This window comes from Acanthisitta chloris, unplaced genomic scaffold (assembly GCF_000695815.1).
Source record: "Acanthisitta chloris isolate BGI_N310 unplaced genomic scaffold, ASM69581v1 scaffold21929, whole genome shotgun sequence".
In the NCBI taxonomy this organism is placed as follows: Eukaryota; Metazoa; Chordata; class Aves; order Passeriformes; family Acanthisittidae; genus Acanthisitta; species Acanthisitta chloris.
The window spans coordinates 114446-135180 of NW_008692287.1; the positions used below are offsets into that span (position 1 = coordinate 114446).

The window sequence follows — 20735 nt, forward strand, 5'->3', positions numbered from 1 at the left end:
AAGTTTTCACTATTATTGCCAATGTTCTATCTACACTGTCAAATGTTCATTTCCCAGGACTTCTGGCTTTAAAAAAAAAAAAAAAAAAAAAAAAAAAAAGGCTTTAAATTTAAGAAAAAAAAAAGAAAGAAAATAAAGTTATGTAATTGGTATATTCAAGACACTTTAGCGTATTAAAATTCTAGACCAACTTGGTCTCTACAAATAATTTCAGAAGTCAACTAGATGGTCCAGATCCATTTTTATCATGGTACATTTAATAATCTACATTAATGATCTTCTGAAACACTGAGTTGTGCTCTATTAAATTTAAGAAAAAAAAAAGAAAGAAAATAAAGTTATGTAATTGGTATATTCAAGACACTTTAGCGTATTAAAATTCTAGACCAACTTGGTCTCTACAAATAATTTCAGAAGTCAACTAGATGGTCCAGATCCATTTTTATCATGGTACATTTAATAATCTACATTAATGATCTTCTGAAACACTGAGTTGTGCTCTATTTTACTGGCCTTTGTTGGATACGTGGAGCATCCAGAGATCAATGACTAAGTTAGTGCTCCCAGAGCTGCTCACACGTCCTAGATAAGTTTAAGAACTCCACAAGAATGCCTTGCAGGAAAACAATTACACTTAAATTTAGAAATATAATTTTCTTTGCATCAATTATGCTACACAGTAATTTGCAATTTGATGACAAGACTAGACTGTAATCCAATATTCAACCAAGTTCACAGTACTACAGATGTAGTCCTATAATTAGCCATATGCTGTTCCCTCTCCCAAATATTAATTTGCATTAACTATAAATTCCCTAGTCTGCACCACTACTTTCCTAATGATCCAAGACCCTACATTACGTCTCTAATTGTCATCTCTTTCAATTTCTTCTGCTGCTGGTTCTAGGAAATCCTGTAGTCATGTTCTTAAACTTTAATTTTCAGCATAACATTCTCAACTTTTTGCAAGCAAAAAATAATTTGTATGGATAGTCTCACTTTGGGCGCTCAGCACATTCACACTTAAAAATAGGATTTCACTTACAAGGACTTTGAAATGAGATACACACTGGAAGCTGTTTGTAATTAAGAGCCATTAGGGGCAGCCACAGGACACACTGTTGCAGGTCTGAATATGATTCCTGTATTATTACAAGTGTAATGTTATACAGTCCCTGTGCAGATGGAGTGTGCAGTGACTACTAAGGGCTGTGTTTATTTACCGGCAATATTCCAAGTAAAGCTGTTATTTGTGGCATAAGCAGTATAAGCTTTCACTTAGTAAAACCAGTACCCATAGCAAGAATTCCTAAAACCTATTATGTAAAAAACTATCAGAAATACACACAGCTTCTGTAAGAAACAAAAGAAAAAGTGCAAAAGAGGTCTGGTTAATCCAGAGCCATTAGTGTGACAAACTGGAAGAAACTGACTAAAAGAAATACTGATCTGAGATACTTTGACTTCAAATTGCTTATCTTTGTCCTAATTTAAAGTGAAAACCATCAGTAATATATTTCACATATCCTTTCCAGGTAGGATGAATCACTCCTGTTATTTTTAACTCAGGCTTCTATGCTTCTTTCAGTTACCTGCACTACTGGGGTACAAGGGTGAGCATTTGTTTTGCTCTCTCCTCCTCCTTGTTTTGAACATCATTTGCAGCATCAGGTCTCTGCATCCCAACTTTGTGCTGCATGAAATTGCATTACCTAATATTATAATGGCCAAGTCAACTTAAGCCATCCTAATTTGTAGCACTGAAAGCAAATACCCTCACACTATACTATTTCAAACTGAACGCATCTGAAAAAAAATAAAAATCTTAGTATCCCCTTCTACAGTAAGTTAGTTTTTCCCCTCTGAAAGCTCTCTCACACCTTCGCCCTGTCCCTTCCATTTCTAAATATCAGCCTTTGGAGAACAAGGAGGAAAGGAATGCCAATTTTTAGTACTGAATACCACCCATATCTGAGCAGAGTTCATAACATGACAAGTACAAAGCAGGACATAAGGGAATGGAATATCTTATAAGGGGCCATTTATAAAGCAGTTTGGATTGTCATAAAAGGCTCAAAGGGAAACAATATATCTGCAAACACCAAAGCAGCACAGTTCCATTGATATGGCTACAGACAGACTGACCAATGTGAACAACAAAAACCATTTCATTTCATAGAATTATACAGTATCATCAGTTGGAAGGAACCCAGAAGGATCACCAAAGTCCAACTCCTGGCCCTGCACAGGATACCCCCAAAATCACACTGTGTGTCTGAGAGCATTGTCCAAATGCCTCTTGAACTCTATCAGGCTTGATACAGTGACCACTTCCCTGGGGAGTCTGCTCCAACGCCCAAGCACCCTCTGGGTGAACAACCTTTCCCTATTATCCAACCTACACCTCCCCTGACACAGCTTCATGCCATTCCCTCAGGTCATTTAATGCATTTGTGCCTGCTTTGTATATCCTGGCCAGGCCCTCTTAAAGAAACCATTGTATGTGACTGGAAAATATATCAAGGGTTTGTATAAGACCAAATTAAATAAATCCCTGAAATAGAGCACACCTTAGCAATCTATAGCAGAAGTAACAGACAGAAGACAATATAATGCCACAACACATCAATGAAAAATTAAGGCTTTAGAAACTGTCAATACCAAGTTTGCATGTACTCTGCACAGCAAGCAGTAATAGATGTTCATCGTATGTCATTTATATATACATATAGGAAAGTGATAACTGAAGAGAATTAGCAGTAATCAAGGTTGCCTCTCACTGCTGCACTCAAGGGAATGCCATGGAAGCAGAGTATGGAAGCCCATGAAAGAAATACATCTAATACTTCACACCAGAATTCTGTAAAGAATAGTGAAGTTGAAGCAATTGGTTATTAAAGAGTTAATACAATTTTCAGCACTACAGCTTGCCTAATCGCTCTACTTTCCTCACATAATACTTAAGACATATCTCAACTTTGACTACTGCAAATATTTACTACTGGCACACTATTTATTCAGAAGCTCAATACAAGTCTCATGTTCACTATATGTGTTTCACACAAGTTTTGGCACAAAAACACATCAGTGATTTGGTGCTTTAGCCTGAGGACTAACAGAATTAAGTGCAGTAATCCTCCATAGGTAAACTGCCATTACTGAAAGAAAACAGTGTGCTGCACAGAGATTTGCCCTTGGCCACGATTAAAAACAAAAATCTTGCCACAAAGCCAAACCACATTTGATTAGTTGAGAAAATTAGCAATGCTGCTTTTAATTACATACAAAAATCAAAGAAAAAGATGAGCAAAAAAATCTGAGGATGTAACCAAACAGAGGCAGCAATGAGATAGCAATAGTAACAATGAGAGAATATGCCAGATCTTAGACACTAATCAATAGGATTTGGCACTGCACTTTTTACCTGGTTTTAACTGAATGTTAAATGTAAACTGATGATGTATAAAAAGATACATAAGGACAGAACACACAGTGTACAAAAACATCAGTTAATACTTTAAACAGTACACACTGGCAAGAAGAAGACTTAAAAGGCTCAAACATGACAAAATTAAATATTAGGCTATGAAGAAATTGCATGGAAGTATTAACTCTGTTTAAAAGGTTAATCTTCATTATTCTTCAGTACACTGAAGTGGCCAAATAATTCTGTAAACTAATGTTTCTTTTTGCTTGTTTTTAATATAGGAATTCAGTGGTATTTACTTTAAAGAAATAGGTCTAAAAATATCTCATACTATGAAGAACAACCAAACCCAGATACAATTCTAAAATAAAAGACCAGAAAAAACAGGCCATTAGGCAAGAGATGCCGTACATGTAAGAACAACTGGCATCAAATTTCCAAATCATTAAGCTGCATCCCCTCAGGCTCAAGGACTCTGATAACACACAGCACACTGCAAGAGAAGAAGTCTAGATTTCATAAATTTCTACTGTGCTTTTAGAGAAACTGCACCACTACATACCTTCCTGCATACCTAGCTAACCTAAAAAACCACCATAAATTGATAGATGGATGGATGGATGGATAGATAGACAGATAGATAGATAGATATGTAGGCACAGAACCATAGAATATCCTGAGTTGGAAGAGACCCACAAGGACCATCAAAGTCCCACTCCTGGCCAGGCACAGGACAGCCCCAAGAATCACACCATGCGCCCAAGAGCATTGTCCAAACACTTCTTGTGGTTTGACTGCTTGCTAGCAGCACTGCTTCCTCCACACCCTGGCTCTGTGCTGAGGTCTGCCTCATTCTAGCAAATGAGCCCCTGTTCCAGTGTCATCATATTGTCTGCCTAAATACAGTCTCTACTTATCTCAGTCATCTAAGGATATATTCACCTCATTTCTACAAACTCTGACGTGCAGCTGCAATTATCAATGTTCCTCCCTACATACACAGTTTATTATCTCACAGTATAAGATCCCATTCCCTTTTCACACTGGCTTTCAGCTTAATTTTTTCCTTTAGGCTTCCTTCTCCATGTGCCTATCTTTGGACACCTATGGCTTTCCACAGCACCTTCCTATCATTTTACTGATTTCAAATAACAATATTATCCTATTAATTTAGGATCTGATGTAAGAGGCCTCCTCATAGTTGTGCCTAAGTTTCTGTAAGCAAAGGTTAACTCTGCATGAAGTGGCAAGCCCACTTTGCAACGTAAAGGGGATAGTGGTTTGATTTAAAGGACAAATATTTGACAAGTCTTAACCATTAGCAAGGATTCTTTTCCTCAGCCATGATCTGCTGAACTGCACACTGCTGAACTGTGCAAGTGGCTTTTCTTTTCAGAAAACATAGCCAAGATCCAAATAAGCCAAACCAGCCTACTTTAATAGTTCGCAAATATCAAATGTCTTTCCATTAATTTCAAACACAAGGCACTTCACCATATTTCCTTAGGAAAAGTCCTCTGATTAAATGAAAAAAAGGCAAAAGCTTTTCAGAACATCAGATCTGCTTTATCAACATTATTTGTATTAGTTTTACATTAGAAAAACCCTGTGGCTAAACAAGTAATCTTTATGCACAAACCACAATTATCAATGAAGGATTTGTGATAAAAACATGCTGTATAATAAACACAGTCATTCTAGAGGAGCTACTTTAGCTTTTCTGATAATGTTCCCTTAGCAAAGGAAAAACGCATATAATAATGACAAGGTATTTGATCCTTGTGCCATTCTCTCCAATTTAAATCCACATACACATGCTAGTGAAATGCACTGAGGCAGAAAGCTACATATTTATTGAAGCACTACTGGATTATATGTTGGAAAATTGTTGCAGTTAGGGGCTGGCTCCTCATTTCAGACAAAATTTACCCTCTCACCAATACAATGGAGATATATTAACTTACAGTAGCTGAGAATTTGATCCTGGTGTATTACCACTATTTGTAAAGATGAATATAAATACTTAGACATTCAAAATATGCCCATAAGCAGAAAAACAGTAAAAAAAAAAAAACCCAAAACCAAACCAAACCAAACAAACAAAAAACCAAACAAAATAAACCAAACTAAAATAAACCACATATCCTTGTATTTTTAGGAAATTCTGTCAAAACTGCATGAAAATGAATTTAATTTTTGTTTTCCCATACAAGTAGGAAATGTCAATGTGTAACTTTTAGACAGTTATTCTTTTTTAGTAAAACAGATAGCTCCTAAAGTCATCTGCTCTTAGATGCTCAGAGCAGCTTGGTTTAAGTAAGTGAGAATCAAAAATCAGTAAGGTGACAGCAACATACCTCACCTTTTCTTCAGATTGCCAAATACTGGAAACCCTAGGTCTTAGAAAACCCACTTGCTAGAAGCTTTAAGAAATACCACTTAGTTTTAGAACTTCAATACAGTTGTTTCGATTAAGATGACACTGTAGAAAAAAATGGTGTGACTACCTAAAAATTTGGATCCTCACAAGCAAGTCAGCATCCTTACATGGGATATTGGAAGAAGCAGCTCCTCAGCTAAAGGAAAACTTCTGCTTTCTAGTTATCTGGTATATTGCAAGGTATTCTTATATATGGGAACCTGGACAACAGATTACTCTGCCACTGTACTAGGCTCTTAGAGCAGTGAACCCTTTTGCATGGCATGCAGAGCTTAAATTTCACTCTGCAATGCAGGAAATCCTACAACTTCCTGAGTCTCAGTGAGGATACCTTCCATGAAGAATAGAGCTGTCCAGTATAAACTGAATTGTCACTATCCAAGTGTTCCCAAACTATTTACCCTGAATTATTATACTGTAACTATCTAAAAAATGTACCAAAGACTGTTAAAGGCCCCCAAGCCCAACAAGGCTGCAGCTTGAGATAGGTTCTTTCCAAGTTCTAATTTATTTTCCTTTTTTAAGCCAGTATAATAGTGTAAGCCACTCCAGATATGTGCAGAAGTCCTTCTGTGCATGTGCTAAAAGCCACACAGGAACACAAGCCCTCTGCACAGTATTAATTTTTTCTGGAAAAAAGTATAAACTACATTAAAAAACCCTTTTATATATCCTCGGATCACAACAAACTAATAATTGTAGAATTCTGAGATGTTTTTCTTCAGAGATTTTGTTATATGACTTCTCTGCAGTTCATGTCAGTTCCATGTTGATGAGCAGCAAGTTCAGATAACACTACTTTAACTACTGTGTAAGTTGGATGTATCAGGTTGTCAGACTTCATTTTTGTCTCAAAAACATTTTTTATTTCCTTTTTTACTTCTTCCTCTTCTTCCAAATGAAAATCAAAAAAACAAAAACTCACTGCTTTCTTACTGCCACTTGATTATCCTACAGCTGTTAAAATCCCACCTGGATCCCAGTCCCTCTCCCCTGCCCCTTCCAAGACAGGTAAGTGCTTATACAGCAGTATTTGGCAAATAATTTGGCACTCTAAGTGAGACTGCTTGAGCACAAACTGTGTTCCAAAACGAACTTTTTTACTTTAGTCACTTTCTTTTCAAAACTCTTTTAGCTGACATTAATGAAACATTAGTTGTTCTTCATATATTTCAGATGAATATTAAACACCAAACAATCGAATTTTGGTATTAGATAAAGACATTTACTCTGACAATTGCAATAAAAAAAACTGAGTAACTGACTGCAAGAAAAACCCCAAATACCATGTCTCATACATGGTACCACCTTAGTTCCCATCAAAAGTCTCTGCTTCACCCAAGCACCAACATTTATCTCTGACTTAAAGCAATTTACTTACCTTGTGTCTGCATTTAAGTACAACGCCATAGGCTCCTGAAACAAAGAAGACAAGAGATAAATCATCTTAAAGCCGAAAAAAATTAAAAGCAGCAAGATCAAACAGTCTTCAGTCATCTCCTGGCTGTAGAAATAATACTGTTCCTGATATTGCTACCCAGAACTTGCATATACAGGTACTAAACCTCTGTGCACTGAAACAGTTTTATAAAAATTCCTTGAAAGTAAATGGATTTCAAAACACTGAGATTATTTTGTATAAAACATACTTGCAGAGAAGTTTGATAACATGCATCTCCCTAGTACCCACTAATAAGAACTCAATACAGTAAATTTTCAAGAAAAAAAATCCCAACAGAAAAAAATCCCCAATCAAAACCCCACAAAACTGTCCCATTTCTCTTCCTTTCCTTTCAGTTTCTAAATCTCTCCATTCATCTGAGAAGGAAATTAGAAGAAGCTGTAGAGAATAAACTGCATACTTTGCAATTGATAACTACCACCAAGAGGACTAAGTTAGATCTATATAAAATTCTAATTATTTTTTTATTACTACTTACCTTCACCTACAACCCCAAGGATCTCAAATTTATTCATCACATTACCAATGTTAGGAATCTTCATCAAGACAAATTCCTCTTACTAAGAGAGCCACAAAACATGGCACAATGGGGAGCGTCCGAAGATTTTGCAAAAGGCAGTTGTGAAAAGGCTCTTGGAAAAAAAAAATTCCACCTTGATCAACCAGACTTCTCACACGCTTTCTTAATTTCTAAGCAGTCAGGAGCTTCCTGGGGAAAATAAGAGAAAATAATGTAATTAGTACTTCTGTTTTATTTCAGTAAGAGAAAGCAGTGATATTTAGACATCGCATCAATATAGTCTAACATTTGTAACAGGCAATTAATTTCATTCCACTTTTTCTGATCAAGATTGCTTGGCAGCATATATAAAGGATGGAACCTATTGAGACCATGTATCTGACAAGAGCTGGCCTTGTAATACCATACATAGAGGATACATTGCAGTAACAACTAACTCACATAAAGTTATTTTCTACAGAGCAGTAGCAAACAAAAATGTTGACAGGAACTACCTCAGTTAGCAAAAATATACTTGCATATGTTGAGAGCTAGGTATAAAAACAAATTCTGTTTAGTTAACTTCTTATTTGTCCATTGTAATCATAACAAGGATAGAGCAGAAAGAACACTATACAGTAGAAAATATTATTCTACTACTATTTTCTGTGATTGTTTTATAAAATACGTGAAATTATTTACTAGATTGACTAGCAATCACATCTAAAAATTATTTGCATTATCATCTTATTTAATGAAATGTAATAAAGCAGAAAAATATGTTTTCAGAGGTTTTTTCACATTTCCCAGATGTTGAAGTAATTTTTCAAATCGAGCAACTATGCACAGGGAGAAGAACAAAGTTTTTTGGGCCTGTTTTAGGCTCACTACTTCTATCATCTTAGAAGTCTGATAAATTAAACTTAGCAAAGTTTGGGTTTGCTAATTCAGACTGCATTTATTCCTCTAATATTAAAACATATACCCCACACTCAAAAAAACCCAATCCTAAAATAGTTTCACCACAAATTGGAAATAGATCAGTTTCACAGTTCAGTGATCCAAGAGCAAAACTACTCATGAAGAACAAGAGAGCAGCATAGAAGTGAATTCATTTAATTAACTTATGTGTAATGGTGAGTGTGACTCAATAATACAGGGCTCAGATCACACAAATGGGATTTCACTCTAAGCCAGGGGTGCTGGCCAAAAGGCCTGTGTTGACTAAGTCACAAGTAACAAAAGGACAACTCAAGGGTGCAGGGAAATCACAATGACATTAGTCTCCGCCATACAGGGAGATAATTTGGGGGGGTTATTATTTTAGAAGCAACTTCAGAGTTAAGCAACCACAGTAATTTGAAAATAAAGCAGTGACTTCCAAATTAAAGGGATGGTTGGGGGGGTTTGTTTGCTTTTGTTTTTTAAAATGGATTATTTCAGTGGTTTAATGAATTAATTTTTATTTGTGAACTGTATGAAATAGTCTTTTCTTTCCCTTCCATACACTCTCCTCCTGTCTCATTTGTCATCCCCTTATCACAAAAGCCTTTATGCAGTTTGTCCAGACTTCCTGGTTACAGTAATGCACTAAATAAAAACAATGTCCTGGAAAAGCAGGAGCATCTATCTGCTCAGTTGCATCCATCAACATGAGAACAGAGCCCACACTGCTTCAGCTTTCTACTGAAAGAGGATGGTGCCAGACACAGGCACGGCTGACTGTCCCCATGCTGCAGCTGAGTGACAGAAAAAATTAAGCAAGACACAAGAAAACTGGTCAGCCAGGTTCGGAGCAGCAAAATTACTTGCCAGAGAGAAAGAAACAGTTAGAAAATACAAATTCTGTTTTCTACTAGCACTACTCAGTAATATCACCAAATCCACTATTTCAGTTCTCAACATTATTCACTGGCAAGTCCTTCCAGAAATTAGTCTGTGATAACATTCATTCCTTATCTGCTAATGTTAGTACTGTACATTGCCTTTCTGTGAAGAAAGACCATGGGCACCTTTTTCCTGGATCTATCACGAAACAGTGAAGAAACTTATGAGATAACGTATCAGAAACTCAAGAATAAATTTAGATGCAGTTTCCCCATTCACAATTTCTGTATTTCTCATAAACTACTTAAAGCAATGTATTCCTGCAGCTTGTGATCAACTATATTTAATTTTCTAATTTTAGAAGTTCTGCAAGTATACTGATAATAAATCCCAGCTTTTTGGGGGGAATAAAGGTTAGACGTACAAGCAGCTAACTTTCCTTTCTGAAATCCCCAACCAGGGAGATTGTAGATGCCCCAATGCTGGAAATGTTCATCTTGAGCAACCTGGTCTAGTGGAAGGTGTCCCTGCTCAGGGCAGGGGAGGTTGGGATTAGATGATCTTTAAGGTGTCTTCCAACCCTTAACATTCTGTGATTCCATAATATTCAGTACTACACATGTTCCTCTCCCCACTGGTCATGTAGTCCTCCCTTTTCACTTCAATCAAAGTGAGAGGCACAGAAAGCTGATCCCCATGTAACACTGTGCTCCTGGATGCACAACCCCTAGAGCAGCATTCGCATGTAATTCCTTAAAGGCAAAAGCCTGTCAACCTACTTAGCAATGTTCACTCATCATTAGTGATACACTTCAACTGGCCCAAAGAAACACACAAAGCAGCTTCTCTAGTGCTCCCCAAAGTGCATCCTGACTGACAGCACAGGTAATATGGATGCAGGTACAGGGGCACTCCCAAAAGAGAACTGCACTTGAGTGACCCAGCTCTTCTGTGCTAGCTCCAGTCATCTCTGCGCCCAATTCTGCTGAGAGCACTTTATGAGAACCTGATCTTGAAATGAAAAGCAAAGCTAATGAGAGATGACAACTGGCATGCAGCAGTAGCATGAATTCATACCCAAACATTTTTGCCCCAGCTCTTTTGCCTCAAGCAGGGCTGTAATTCAAACACTAGTGAACACAGACTACTTAGAACCATCTAATTCCTAGACAAAATTTATATGTTTGTTTGAGACCTTTACCTTAAAAACTCCTGAAAGATTAAAAAGAAACTGCTAAAATCATCTGTTCAGTGGCATCACCCACTGAATTTTCTGGGATTTTTCTGATTTTTTAAAGTCATTGGCCTTGTTAAGACTGTTTTTAAAATCACTGATTCTTGCAGGGAATCCAGTAACAAGAATTCAAAGCTCCATGAATGACAGAGTCTTATGAATGGCAGAGTGAGTAACTCTAATAACGAAAACAATGAGAAAAAAATCTAGGAGTTTTAAACAAAAAAGTAATTTCCACAAAGTTATCTATAGCAAGAATTACATTATTCTGCAACTTGGTGAAGACAGGCTGGATTCTTTCAAGTTGAACACTGGAAAAGGAAAACCTTATTAATAGCAACCATGACTTCATTCCTCGCACTGGTGTGTTTTCATAAGTTGCCTGCTGGCTAGAATGATAACCCTTGCAGAAAAGGAAATAAGGCCATCATTTACCTCTCAAAGGTTCTCAGTAGGGAAATAGCACTCATTCTCCTAATATCCCTTTCTAAGGCAGCCAGATTCACAGAACATCAACAACTTATGAATTAAACCAGCAGATCTCTGAGATGGTCTCAACGTTACCATGGTGCTCTACAAAAAGGAGACCCAACTCAGCAAAATGAAATGTCATGAAATGAACAAGAACAAACAGGTTTGTACTTAATCCAGAAGTATAAGGATGTAAGATTTTAATACAAATGTAGCTGTTCTCCAAACAGCATGTAAGGCTTATATACAAACCCCAGAAACTCTACAAACATTCTGGGAATGAACACATGGAATAATAGAGCATTATGGTACCAAATCATTTGCATTTGAATTTAAGCAATGGGGAAAAAAACAAGCTTTTCCCCAATTCCTTCTCCCTTCATGACCATTAAGAATTCTAGCGCATCACCCAAAACCCACTCAATCCAAAGTAAAAAAGCTATTCGTTATTTCATCATCATAAATAGCTCTGTGGAGAGGGAAAGTACTTTGTACATAGTTAAGATTCTAGTAGAGACATTTAGTGACAATTTGAAAAAAACTTGAGGTACACAAAATCTAGAGAAATAAAACTGTTCTAGAAATATACAGTTAGACTTGGATATCAGCATCTTGCATATCATATAAACAGGTAAGTTCATTTATCAAGACAGAAAAAGTGCAATTTTCACCCTACTGAAGTCAGTTACAAACTTCTAATCGACTTCAAAGTCATCCATGAGCTTTTGAACAGGCTTCTTGCCAGTAGGTAACACACCCCTCTTGCTCTTCTAAAACCAGTACACTGAATCTTTTTATTTATTTATTTATGTTACTCACTGAGTGGATACAACTAAAAATTTCTAGAGGCTGGGTACATTTTCCTCTGTTCACTAACAAATCAGTGGGTTGGTAAACAAATGTAAAGAACTTATGCCATGTAAGTATGTCTTTGATGGTTACACATTAATCCACCTTGGCCTGTCTTCTGTCATGCAAGGTACACAGATGACAGGAAGCATTAACCACCTCTGTTAGCCATAATGCATCACTCAGCACCTTTTCTTCTCCTCCCCTGTATATATACATACAGACCTATTCACTGAGATTCTCCAGGAAAACCCCAGAGTTACAAGCACCTGATGTAGTGTTATCACAGCATGTACAAGTGACAGGATATAGAAAACAGTTGAGGAAAGTTTTTCTGGATTTATTGATCCAGAAGAATGCATCAGGATTATTATGAGGACTTACTGATTAAGAACAAATTCAGTATCTGAAAAGCTGTAAGGAGGAAGGTAGCAGCAACATTCTGACTTCAAGAATGGAGAGAAAATAGTACAATCATATTACTATTGGTTTTGCCAGTCTCACTCCTTAATTTTGAAAAAAAATACCACTTTGCTTTTCCATTTTATGGAGGGACAGTAGATTTTCTAAAGGGACAAACTCAGGAGGAAGAGACATCAAGATTTCATAATACGAAGAAATCCACAATGCAGAAGTTGAAACAAGAAAAAGCTTAAGCAACAAGAATTTGCAATTTTAGCAAGGCATTTTCATACTCTAAGCTTCAATCTATCCTCTGCTCATTAAAAAAAAACTAGGAATGAAAAGAACAGCTGGTGAAAACAAATACAAAAATTAAAAAACTGTCAAACTTGAACAAATTATGTAAAAACAAAACAACAAGGTTGCTTGCACAAGCTCACAGGTTTTAAAATTCAGCTCTAGAAAGCTTTTATTGACATTGCTAATATCATCATTGGAAGCTAACTTCAACATTGTTGGTTTTTGGAGGACATGGTTGGGGTTTTTTTGTGGGTTCTTTTAATAGCTGTTGATACACGGAAACCTGCAAACGCAGCCGAATGAGATATACATCGAGGGAAGTCACTGCCTCCATGGCAGCAGGGCCAGAGCTGCATGGGGGAAGAACCTGAACAAAGTTCCCTTCCCACAGCAAGCACACAACTAGAAAAAGGGATGAATCAGTTCCCAAGTATTAAAGATACCTGTTTGGTTAAATTCCTAAAGGAAAGCTGAGCTTGAACGCCAGGGCAGCAAGAACGATTTGGTTGGTTTATCATGTTCTGTGAGTGCTCTTCCTTTTGTATGCAAGTATAGATTCAAAAATAAATTCAGGTCATCCTGGATCTATGAACTAAATTCACTTCTTGGAGTTAAACCGCAGGATTCATGATCTTCCCTAACAGCTGTGGCCAACTCAGAAAGAGTGGGAGCTTAGCAGGATGCTTCTAAGACCATAGTGACAAATAAGCAGACTGATTATGAAAGTGTTGAGCACAAAAGCAGCTCCCATGAGTCATAACAGAAGGACAGGAAAGACAATTTTGGTTCCATTTTAGTCCTCTCTCCAATAAGAACCTTAACAAATAAGCCTGTTGTGGGTGTGACAGCTTCTTACGCAGTTTTTGCTGGTCTTTACGCACGCTGGGCGGGTTCACTGTACCTGTGGCAGCTCTGAAGAAAACCCACCAGCACTCAGAGGATAACACTCTCAGCAGCAACCTGTGAAAACCAAAGCCTTTACACTTTCTCCTGACACAAGGAGCCTGACACTTACGCTTTCACTTCCATCAAACACAAGTATCCAACGTTTTACAGTTGAAATAAAAGCACACTTTGTCTTACTGATAGACTGCTAAGCAAAGAGGGGCAAAGAAAAAAATGCATATTCTGGAAGAAGCTAATATTTCTTTATCTGACACAATATTTGTAGCAGTCTCCTTAGAAGTTGGTTCTTAATTTCTTCTCAGAGCACTAGCCACCAGTAATATCCTATACTAATTTGTCATGTTGCCTACTATTTAGTCCCACATTATATTTGACAACCTGCCATGGACTTTTAATCCTCAAAATAATATTACAGATATAGGTTTTCCATCTTTAATAATTACCCAAAAAAAGTTGCTATTTTTAAATAGCTATGTGCCAGGACTCACTTTGTGGCTCAATTCCCACGTTTGTGTTTGAAGATTCATACTTCGCATAAAAATCTTCTGCCTTTACCCAAAAAAAAAAAAAAGGCACAATCAAAATATTGAGCACAGGGCAGAGCATGCTCCTGTCCAAGAAAAGCACAATCTATTATCCTTGAGGGAACATGTTAGAGGCAGCCAGTCAGCTGAGGGTCTGCTCTAAAGTTTGAGCTCAGCAGGGTATTTGTGGAAAGAAAAGGCCTCTGGAGTTCTCCCCTCGTGCTCTCCAGTCCCTGGCAGTCTCCTGGCACAAAGCACACTGCAAGGTTCCCCTCCACAACAGCACCAGCCACTGACCAAGCACCACAATGCTACACCACCATGCTGGCAGCACACAAAACAACAGATGCAGAAGGCCTGGCCATTTCAAATAAAGACCTCTGATGCATTCCTAACTGGATCAGCCACTGAATCTCTCATACGTGCACACACAAAGCACACTGGTGATTTAATAAGACTGAAATTCTTCTAATCTGACAGAGTTTCCCCCTCCTTCCAACCCAGTTTTGTCTCCATTGTTCTAAAAATAATACCATTCACATTCTAAAAGTCAGATGTTCTTCTCTGCACTGGCTTCGGCTGAGATGGAGCTTTCTCATGAGTACAGAAAAGCAAAGGTGAATATAAAGTATTTATAAATAGCAAAAGAATGATGAAACTAAATTCTGTGGCCATTCTAACACAGATCAAAGCAACAGCAATGGCTACTCTTCTTGTAATCTTCAAGCATTAAATATAGATTACTGGTTCACTATCTGAAGTAAAAAGAAAAAAATCCCCTTTTCCTTTAAAAGGACACACCAAATATATGGAACAAACATAAATATGAGGGGGGAGCCTCCCAAAATTTAGTACTAATTAGTAAGAAAATATAACACATGCAGATGAACAGAACTATATTTTAATGACACTATAAAATTATTTATAATTTCTCCTCAATACATTTTCCAGGCAAATAATCAGAAGCATTTTATTTAATTAATACCAATCCATCTTTTACAAAGTTAACCTTGAAAAGAATTATATCAGATGTTTTCAATAAAGAACAAAAAGAAGCCACTCAATGACTAACTGTCCTAACACCAAAAGACAGGTTATTTCAAGAGTAAATTTACATTAGTAGGCAAGCACATGTGCAGGAATACATTTAAAGAAACAACTCACAGACCTTTCATAGTTTCTTCCTTCACAAAAGGCATTACAAGCAATTAAACCACATGGTGGGCAAATGGTGTGCAGTGGGGGTTTGTGGAGGGCTGCTGGAGGTGTTTTTCATCATCTTGTTTAGGTTTGGCCCCTTTTTTTTATTTAATTAGAAAAAGACTCTCTGAATCAATCTTAAGGCAGATTGTTTAAAAATTTAAATACTAAAAATAGAGGAACATCTCTCCATATGAAGTTCAATCTGAAGATACTGCTACTACTTCAATGTGTGAAAGTCTATTACAAGACATTTGCTTCAATTTTACTGATTACCAATTTAACCATGTGCAATTAGTTCTAAAAATATATCAATGTGCTTATTTTAACACTTCATAGTTGGCTTTTTTTATGATGCCTGTTATCAGAGTAACTGAACACTAAGCATGTTTAAATTAAAGGTGAATTTTGCTATGCTTTCTAGTTGAAAAAACCAATCTATTAAACTTACACAGGTGAATAAATCAATTAAATGAAACCCAAGTCAAGAAGACTAATCTCCAAAGTGGCTCAGACTGCATTAAGGGCTTATGACCCTTGTAATAAGATGAAGTTCAATAAAAACGATTCATGTACCAGATAAAGAAGAGAAAAGGGAAAAAAAATACCACAATTCCTCTCAATTAATATTATTTGTTAATTGTTAACTGTTATTAACATAAGCTTCCTTGAAGCAGAGCATGAAAGCTTTGTGTCTTCTGGAAAGCAGCAGCAGCAATGTATCAGGTACCAAGGGCAATTTGAGGGAGGACTCAACAGTAAACTGAAAACTCTGAACTGAACTTTGTGTTTGGTGCAAATCAACTGCAGAGAAAGTACAGCAACAGAGCACTGAATTTGTGCTGTTATGACAGATGCCCTTGTGCTGAACCACCAAGAACACCTTCAGGTAGGGGAACTTCAGTCTGCTACATAAATTACTGCAAACATATTAGGAAGATGTATTAAGGTGACCAACTCAATTTGTAATACATGTAAACAGCTGGCCAGTAGAAAAAAAAATTAATTTAGAGATCTCACTCAAAAGCGGCAAAAACTAAATTTGAAAATGAAGTCAGGCAAAAGCAATGAAGACCAGGATATTATCTTTTGCACTTATGTCCACTACTGCTAACTGCATCAGCGAACAGACACTACTTAAGAGTTCATCGGTTTGCAAGAAAAAACATGCTGAGAGTCTTGAGGTAAATCAAAGTCTCCCCAGATGACACAGGAAAAACTTTGAAAACATTAGGAAGCGATTTGATTAATCTCTGAAAATAGGACATGGGAATAATTTTCTTTTTTTAACAACAAACAACAAAAATTTCTCTAAACTAAAAAGAAGAGTTTACTAATGAAGGCATGAGCTACCTAAAAAAAAAAAACAAAGAAAGAAAAAAAAGAGGTAAAAGACTAGTACTTACAACTTCATTACTATAATCTAAAAAGATTCATCCAAAGTAGACGTTTATGTATCAACAAAAAAATATTTAAACATAAATAGGAAATGGCAGGTACATGGCCTTTCTCCCAAGGAGACTGCTCCACAAGTGCCAAACAGAGCTTCACTCTGCTATGCTGACAGCTTCTTGCATGGAGAGATTCCCATGGCAGCAAAAGCATGTCTGGATACGTAAGTGACCCAAAAGAGGACCTGAAAAACTGGTCGTGAGAAAAGGGAGATGCATCTAAACAGTAAATAATGCTGGCAGACCCACCTAAGGAAAGATAATAAAAAACCTCATAATCCTGATTTTCACCCTTCGTGTATTTCTCTATCCTTTGAGTCTTCCAAGGTTAATTATGGAGTGGGGAGGGTGAAAGGAGAAGGGAAAAAAAACGCGAAGGCAATGCCCCTGGCAAAGGGCAAGAAGGGTGGGTGAGAGAGAAAGAGAAGGGAAACCACTCCAGGGAGTCATGGAAGAAGATGGTGAAAGGTTGGCCTATGGGGAAGTTCTGAAATAAAAGAAGAAAACATAATTCTAAGGAGAAGACGCTTCAGGCATGAGCAATGAGTTCATCATGATATTTGAGATTTATATTAGCTTATAAAAAATACAGACTTGCAGCATACAAAAGTCAGTATTTGCATAACTGACTTTCCTGCTTCTAACATATCTAGTTACTTCTTGTACAGTCAGCCTCATAACATTAAGGGAAATACAAGTAATTTGGGAGGTATGAATACAAAAGTCTACTCCCAGAAAAGCATTGTTATTTATTTCCTTCAAAAGGAAAATAAAAACAACTAAGAAAATAAGGGCTGGCAACAATACAGGCACACCTCAGAGGATTAAAAACTTCCCAAAGTCCAATTACACCTACTGACAAAGGATGCTAGGGATTTTCCAAGGCGAAAGGCTCTAAATCAAAGAGATGAAACAGCTTCCTCTTGCTTGCAGTAAGCCAGCTGTACAGAGCCATGTACCTATCATGACAGGCCTAAATATTGTCATCAGGAAACTAGAACTGAATGAGTACATATCAAGACATTTCCTCAGCCACCACAGGCAGCAACAACAAAGAGCAGTACCCTGACCCCATGCCTAACCCAGCACACACCACCAATGCCCAGCAGGTAAGGAGGCAAAGTGTAAAATTACAGTTTTAACTGCACCATATTATTTCTTTCCACTAACATTCTCTTTGTGCCTTTCTAACACTGGAAGAATAATCTCCACTTTCCTTCGTAACCCAGGTAGAATGAGTGATATGCTATTTACTCAGACAAAAAGTCAGAAATAATTCTTGTAATCTTTGGATTATACCACTTTATTTGTTGTTGTGACCTGCACACCAAACCGATTTAAATCCAAGTTTTATACTTAGGCCTTTTGTGGTGCTAAATATTTTCTATTCCCCATCTACTAATACGTCAAAAAAACCCCAACCAAACCCAACCCACCAAAACACCAATTTACAGAGCCAAATACCTACTGCTAGAGAGAGATTTTTCTAATGTATAGAAGTCCTCCCTCCAATAGAGAGCTAAAAGACAAGTAATGTAAGAGTCTCCATCCTGAGCTGGAATTTCAAACATGGATGTTAAATGCATTTCACAGTCTATTTGCATCCATTTTTCAACTGATCAAAATACTTTATAGCTTAGAATAACTCTATTTCTCTGCTCAGCTATTTTTAAGAAGCAAAATACCTTCAAAATAGTTTGCACAACAGCATTTTGCAACAAAACACAGCTCAAGCATTTTTTTCCCACTGCAAGGTATTTACTAGACGGCAGTAATTCTCTTAGCACTTCTAAAGCTTGAAACACACCTTCTGTTGAATGCTATGAGTCAGTTTTAATGACAATGTTATGTTCTACTGCTCTGTAGCTTATGCAAGAGAATGAATTTGCATTAAGTACCCAACTTTAGAAGCCACCTTCTCATCTCCATTGTTAATACTGAATAATGGTAAAAAGTAGGCTATATTCTCTGCCTGCCTCCTTATTGTTTTAAAAGAAGAAATCTAGTTAGCTGCCTGGAATGTAAAACGGACATAAAATTTGTTATTGCCACTCTACGGATACGGGGTTTTTGCTGGTTGGGATTGTTTTCTTTAGAAAGCCAGAATACAGAAAAAAAAGATTAATGACAGTTTTCTTATTTAGAAAAATTTCAAAACTTTAAATTAGTTAATCTGCAAGGAAATTAACAGTTAACTTCAGAAGGAAGAGGATAAAACAGTCCAAAATGCAAATTTAAGGGAGGAAAAATAAAAGAGGGAACAAAAATTATCAACTAGTTTATAGATTACCTTTTGAAGACTGTCACTGCTGTCATTAGGGGGTGTGTGGGTATGCAATAGCTTTGCCTTTTTCAAGAAATTCAACATGAAAAAGTTAATAATGTGACATCTCTTTTCCATCACAGTTCTTTTAGTCCAAACAGTGGTCCAGCCTAAATACACTTTTATTTACTTTGTCCCTTCATTTAAAATGCCCAAACTCTCACCTCCCTAGAACAGTACATCATAGTTCTGTTGGGGTTTTTTGGTGGTTTTGTTTTAAACATGATTACACTTCACTCAGCTCAACAAAACCAGGGTTTGCCCCATTTGTTCCTTGAAGTATGACTGGCAAGTTTTGTAACTTGTTCTCTTGCAAACCAATGGCCAAAACCCCTTGCAAATACACTCACAAGTAGCTACACAAACACACAAAGTACATTCTTTCTTTCTTATCTCTAGATATATATATAAAGACACAGAGAAATGTACACATGCATGCACCTACTTCTAATGAAGGGAACGAAGTCCTCCATTCAGTAATTTTAATTTCTTAGAACTTCAGCTAAATTACCATCTTTTCTTTATTGAAAACGTTTGTGAATAAATTGGATTATCTCTTCTACTTTTTCTACTTTCTAGAAATGAATCATACGTAAGACAAAAGCTTCGTTCAAATCAAAACTTTCTCTTTAGCACTTTTAAACCCATCCCAAGTTCTCAAGCAAGAAAAAGATAATTTGTTTCATATTTTTAGTACAAGTTCACAGGTTGAACTCTACAAGAATGAAGAGAGGGTCTAATGGATATCTTCCTCCAAGGCTGGAATGTCTGCTATAAAAGGCTGTGCCATTACAGCAATAAATGACACTTTTACAGTACAGAAAAAGCACCAAGAAAACCAGATCTCTTATACACCTGTGGACTGGAAAACTGATATAGATCACTGCTTTCTGAACACTCAACATAGAAAACACTTGCAAAATAAAGCAGATCTTGTATGTTCACAAACCTGTAAAGACAGGAGCTCATGCATTAACAAAGGAACGTCACCTGCATGAGGGTGTAACAGATATGTTGACCACATTTCGCCCAGAGTACTGGAGAACAACTGTAAGGAAAGCATCAACTGTCTCCAGCACTAGAAGAGTCAATTTCTCAAAATATAAAGTCTGTCATTATTGCCATGAGATGTGAATGCAAATCGTACTGCCATTTTTATTAATTTGCAATGAAAAACAGAGAGGCAAAATCTAATACCATTCTGATGTTGTTTGGGGGTGTGAGGAGGAGGTTTCAGCCCTTTTCTTTTACTTATGTAAAAGCAAGCCACCTTTTTTTTTTTATTTCTTCCCTTAGAAGAACTTCTTCTTATAGTACTTGTATCTGTTCCAGCAATAAGCTCTCAATTCACTTCAGAAATATATTCTAGCTCTTGAAGCTCAATTAATTGGGGGAAGGGGGGAGGAATCCATCAACACAT

At 36.8% G+C, this 20735-nt stretch overlaps 1 protein-coding gene across 1 annotated transcript in view; it reads right to left on the bottom strand.

The window, feature by feature from the left end:
* The window catches only part of CDKL5 (cyclin-dependent kinase-like 5), a 65847-nt gene extending 57976 nt beyond the window's left edge, over positions 1-7871 (bottom strand). The window contains 2 exon segments of the mRNA XM_009082607.1: positions 7249-7283; positions 7808-7871. Of these exon segments, the coding sequence (XP_009080855.1) occupies positions 7249-7283; positions 7808-7871 (99 nt within the window).
* Positions 7872-20735: the final 12864 nt, after the last annotated feature.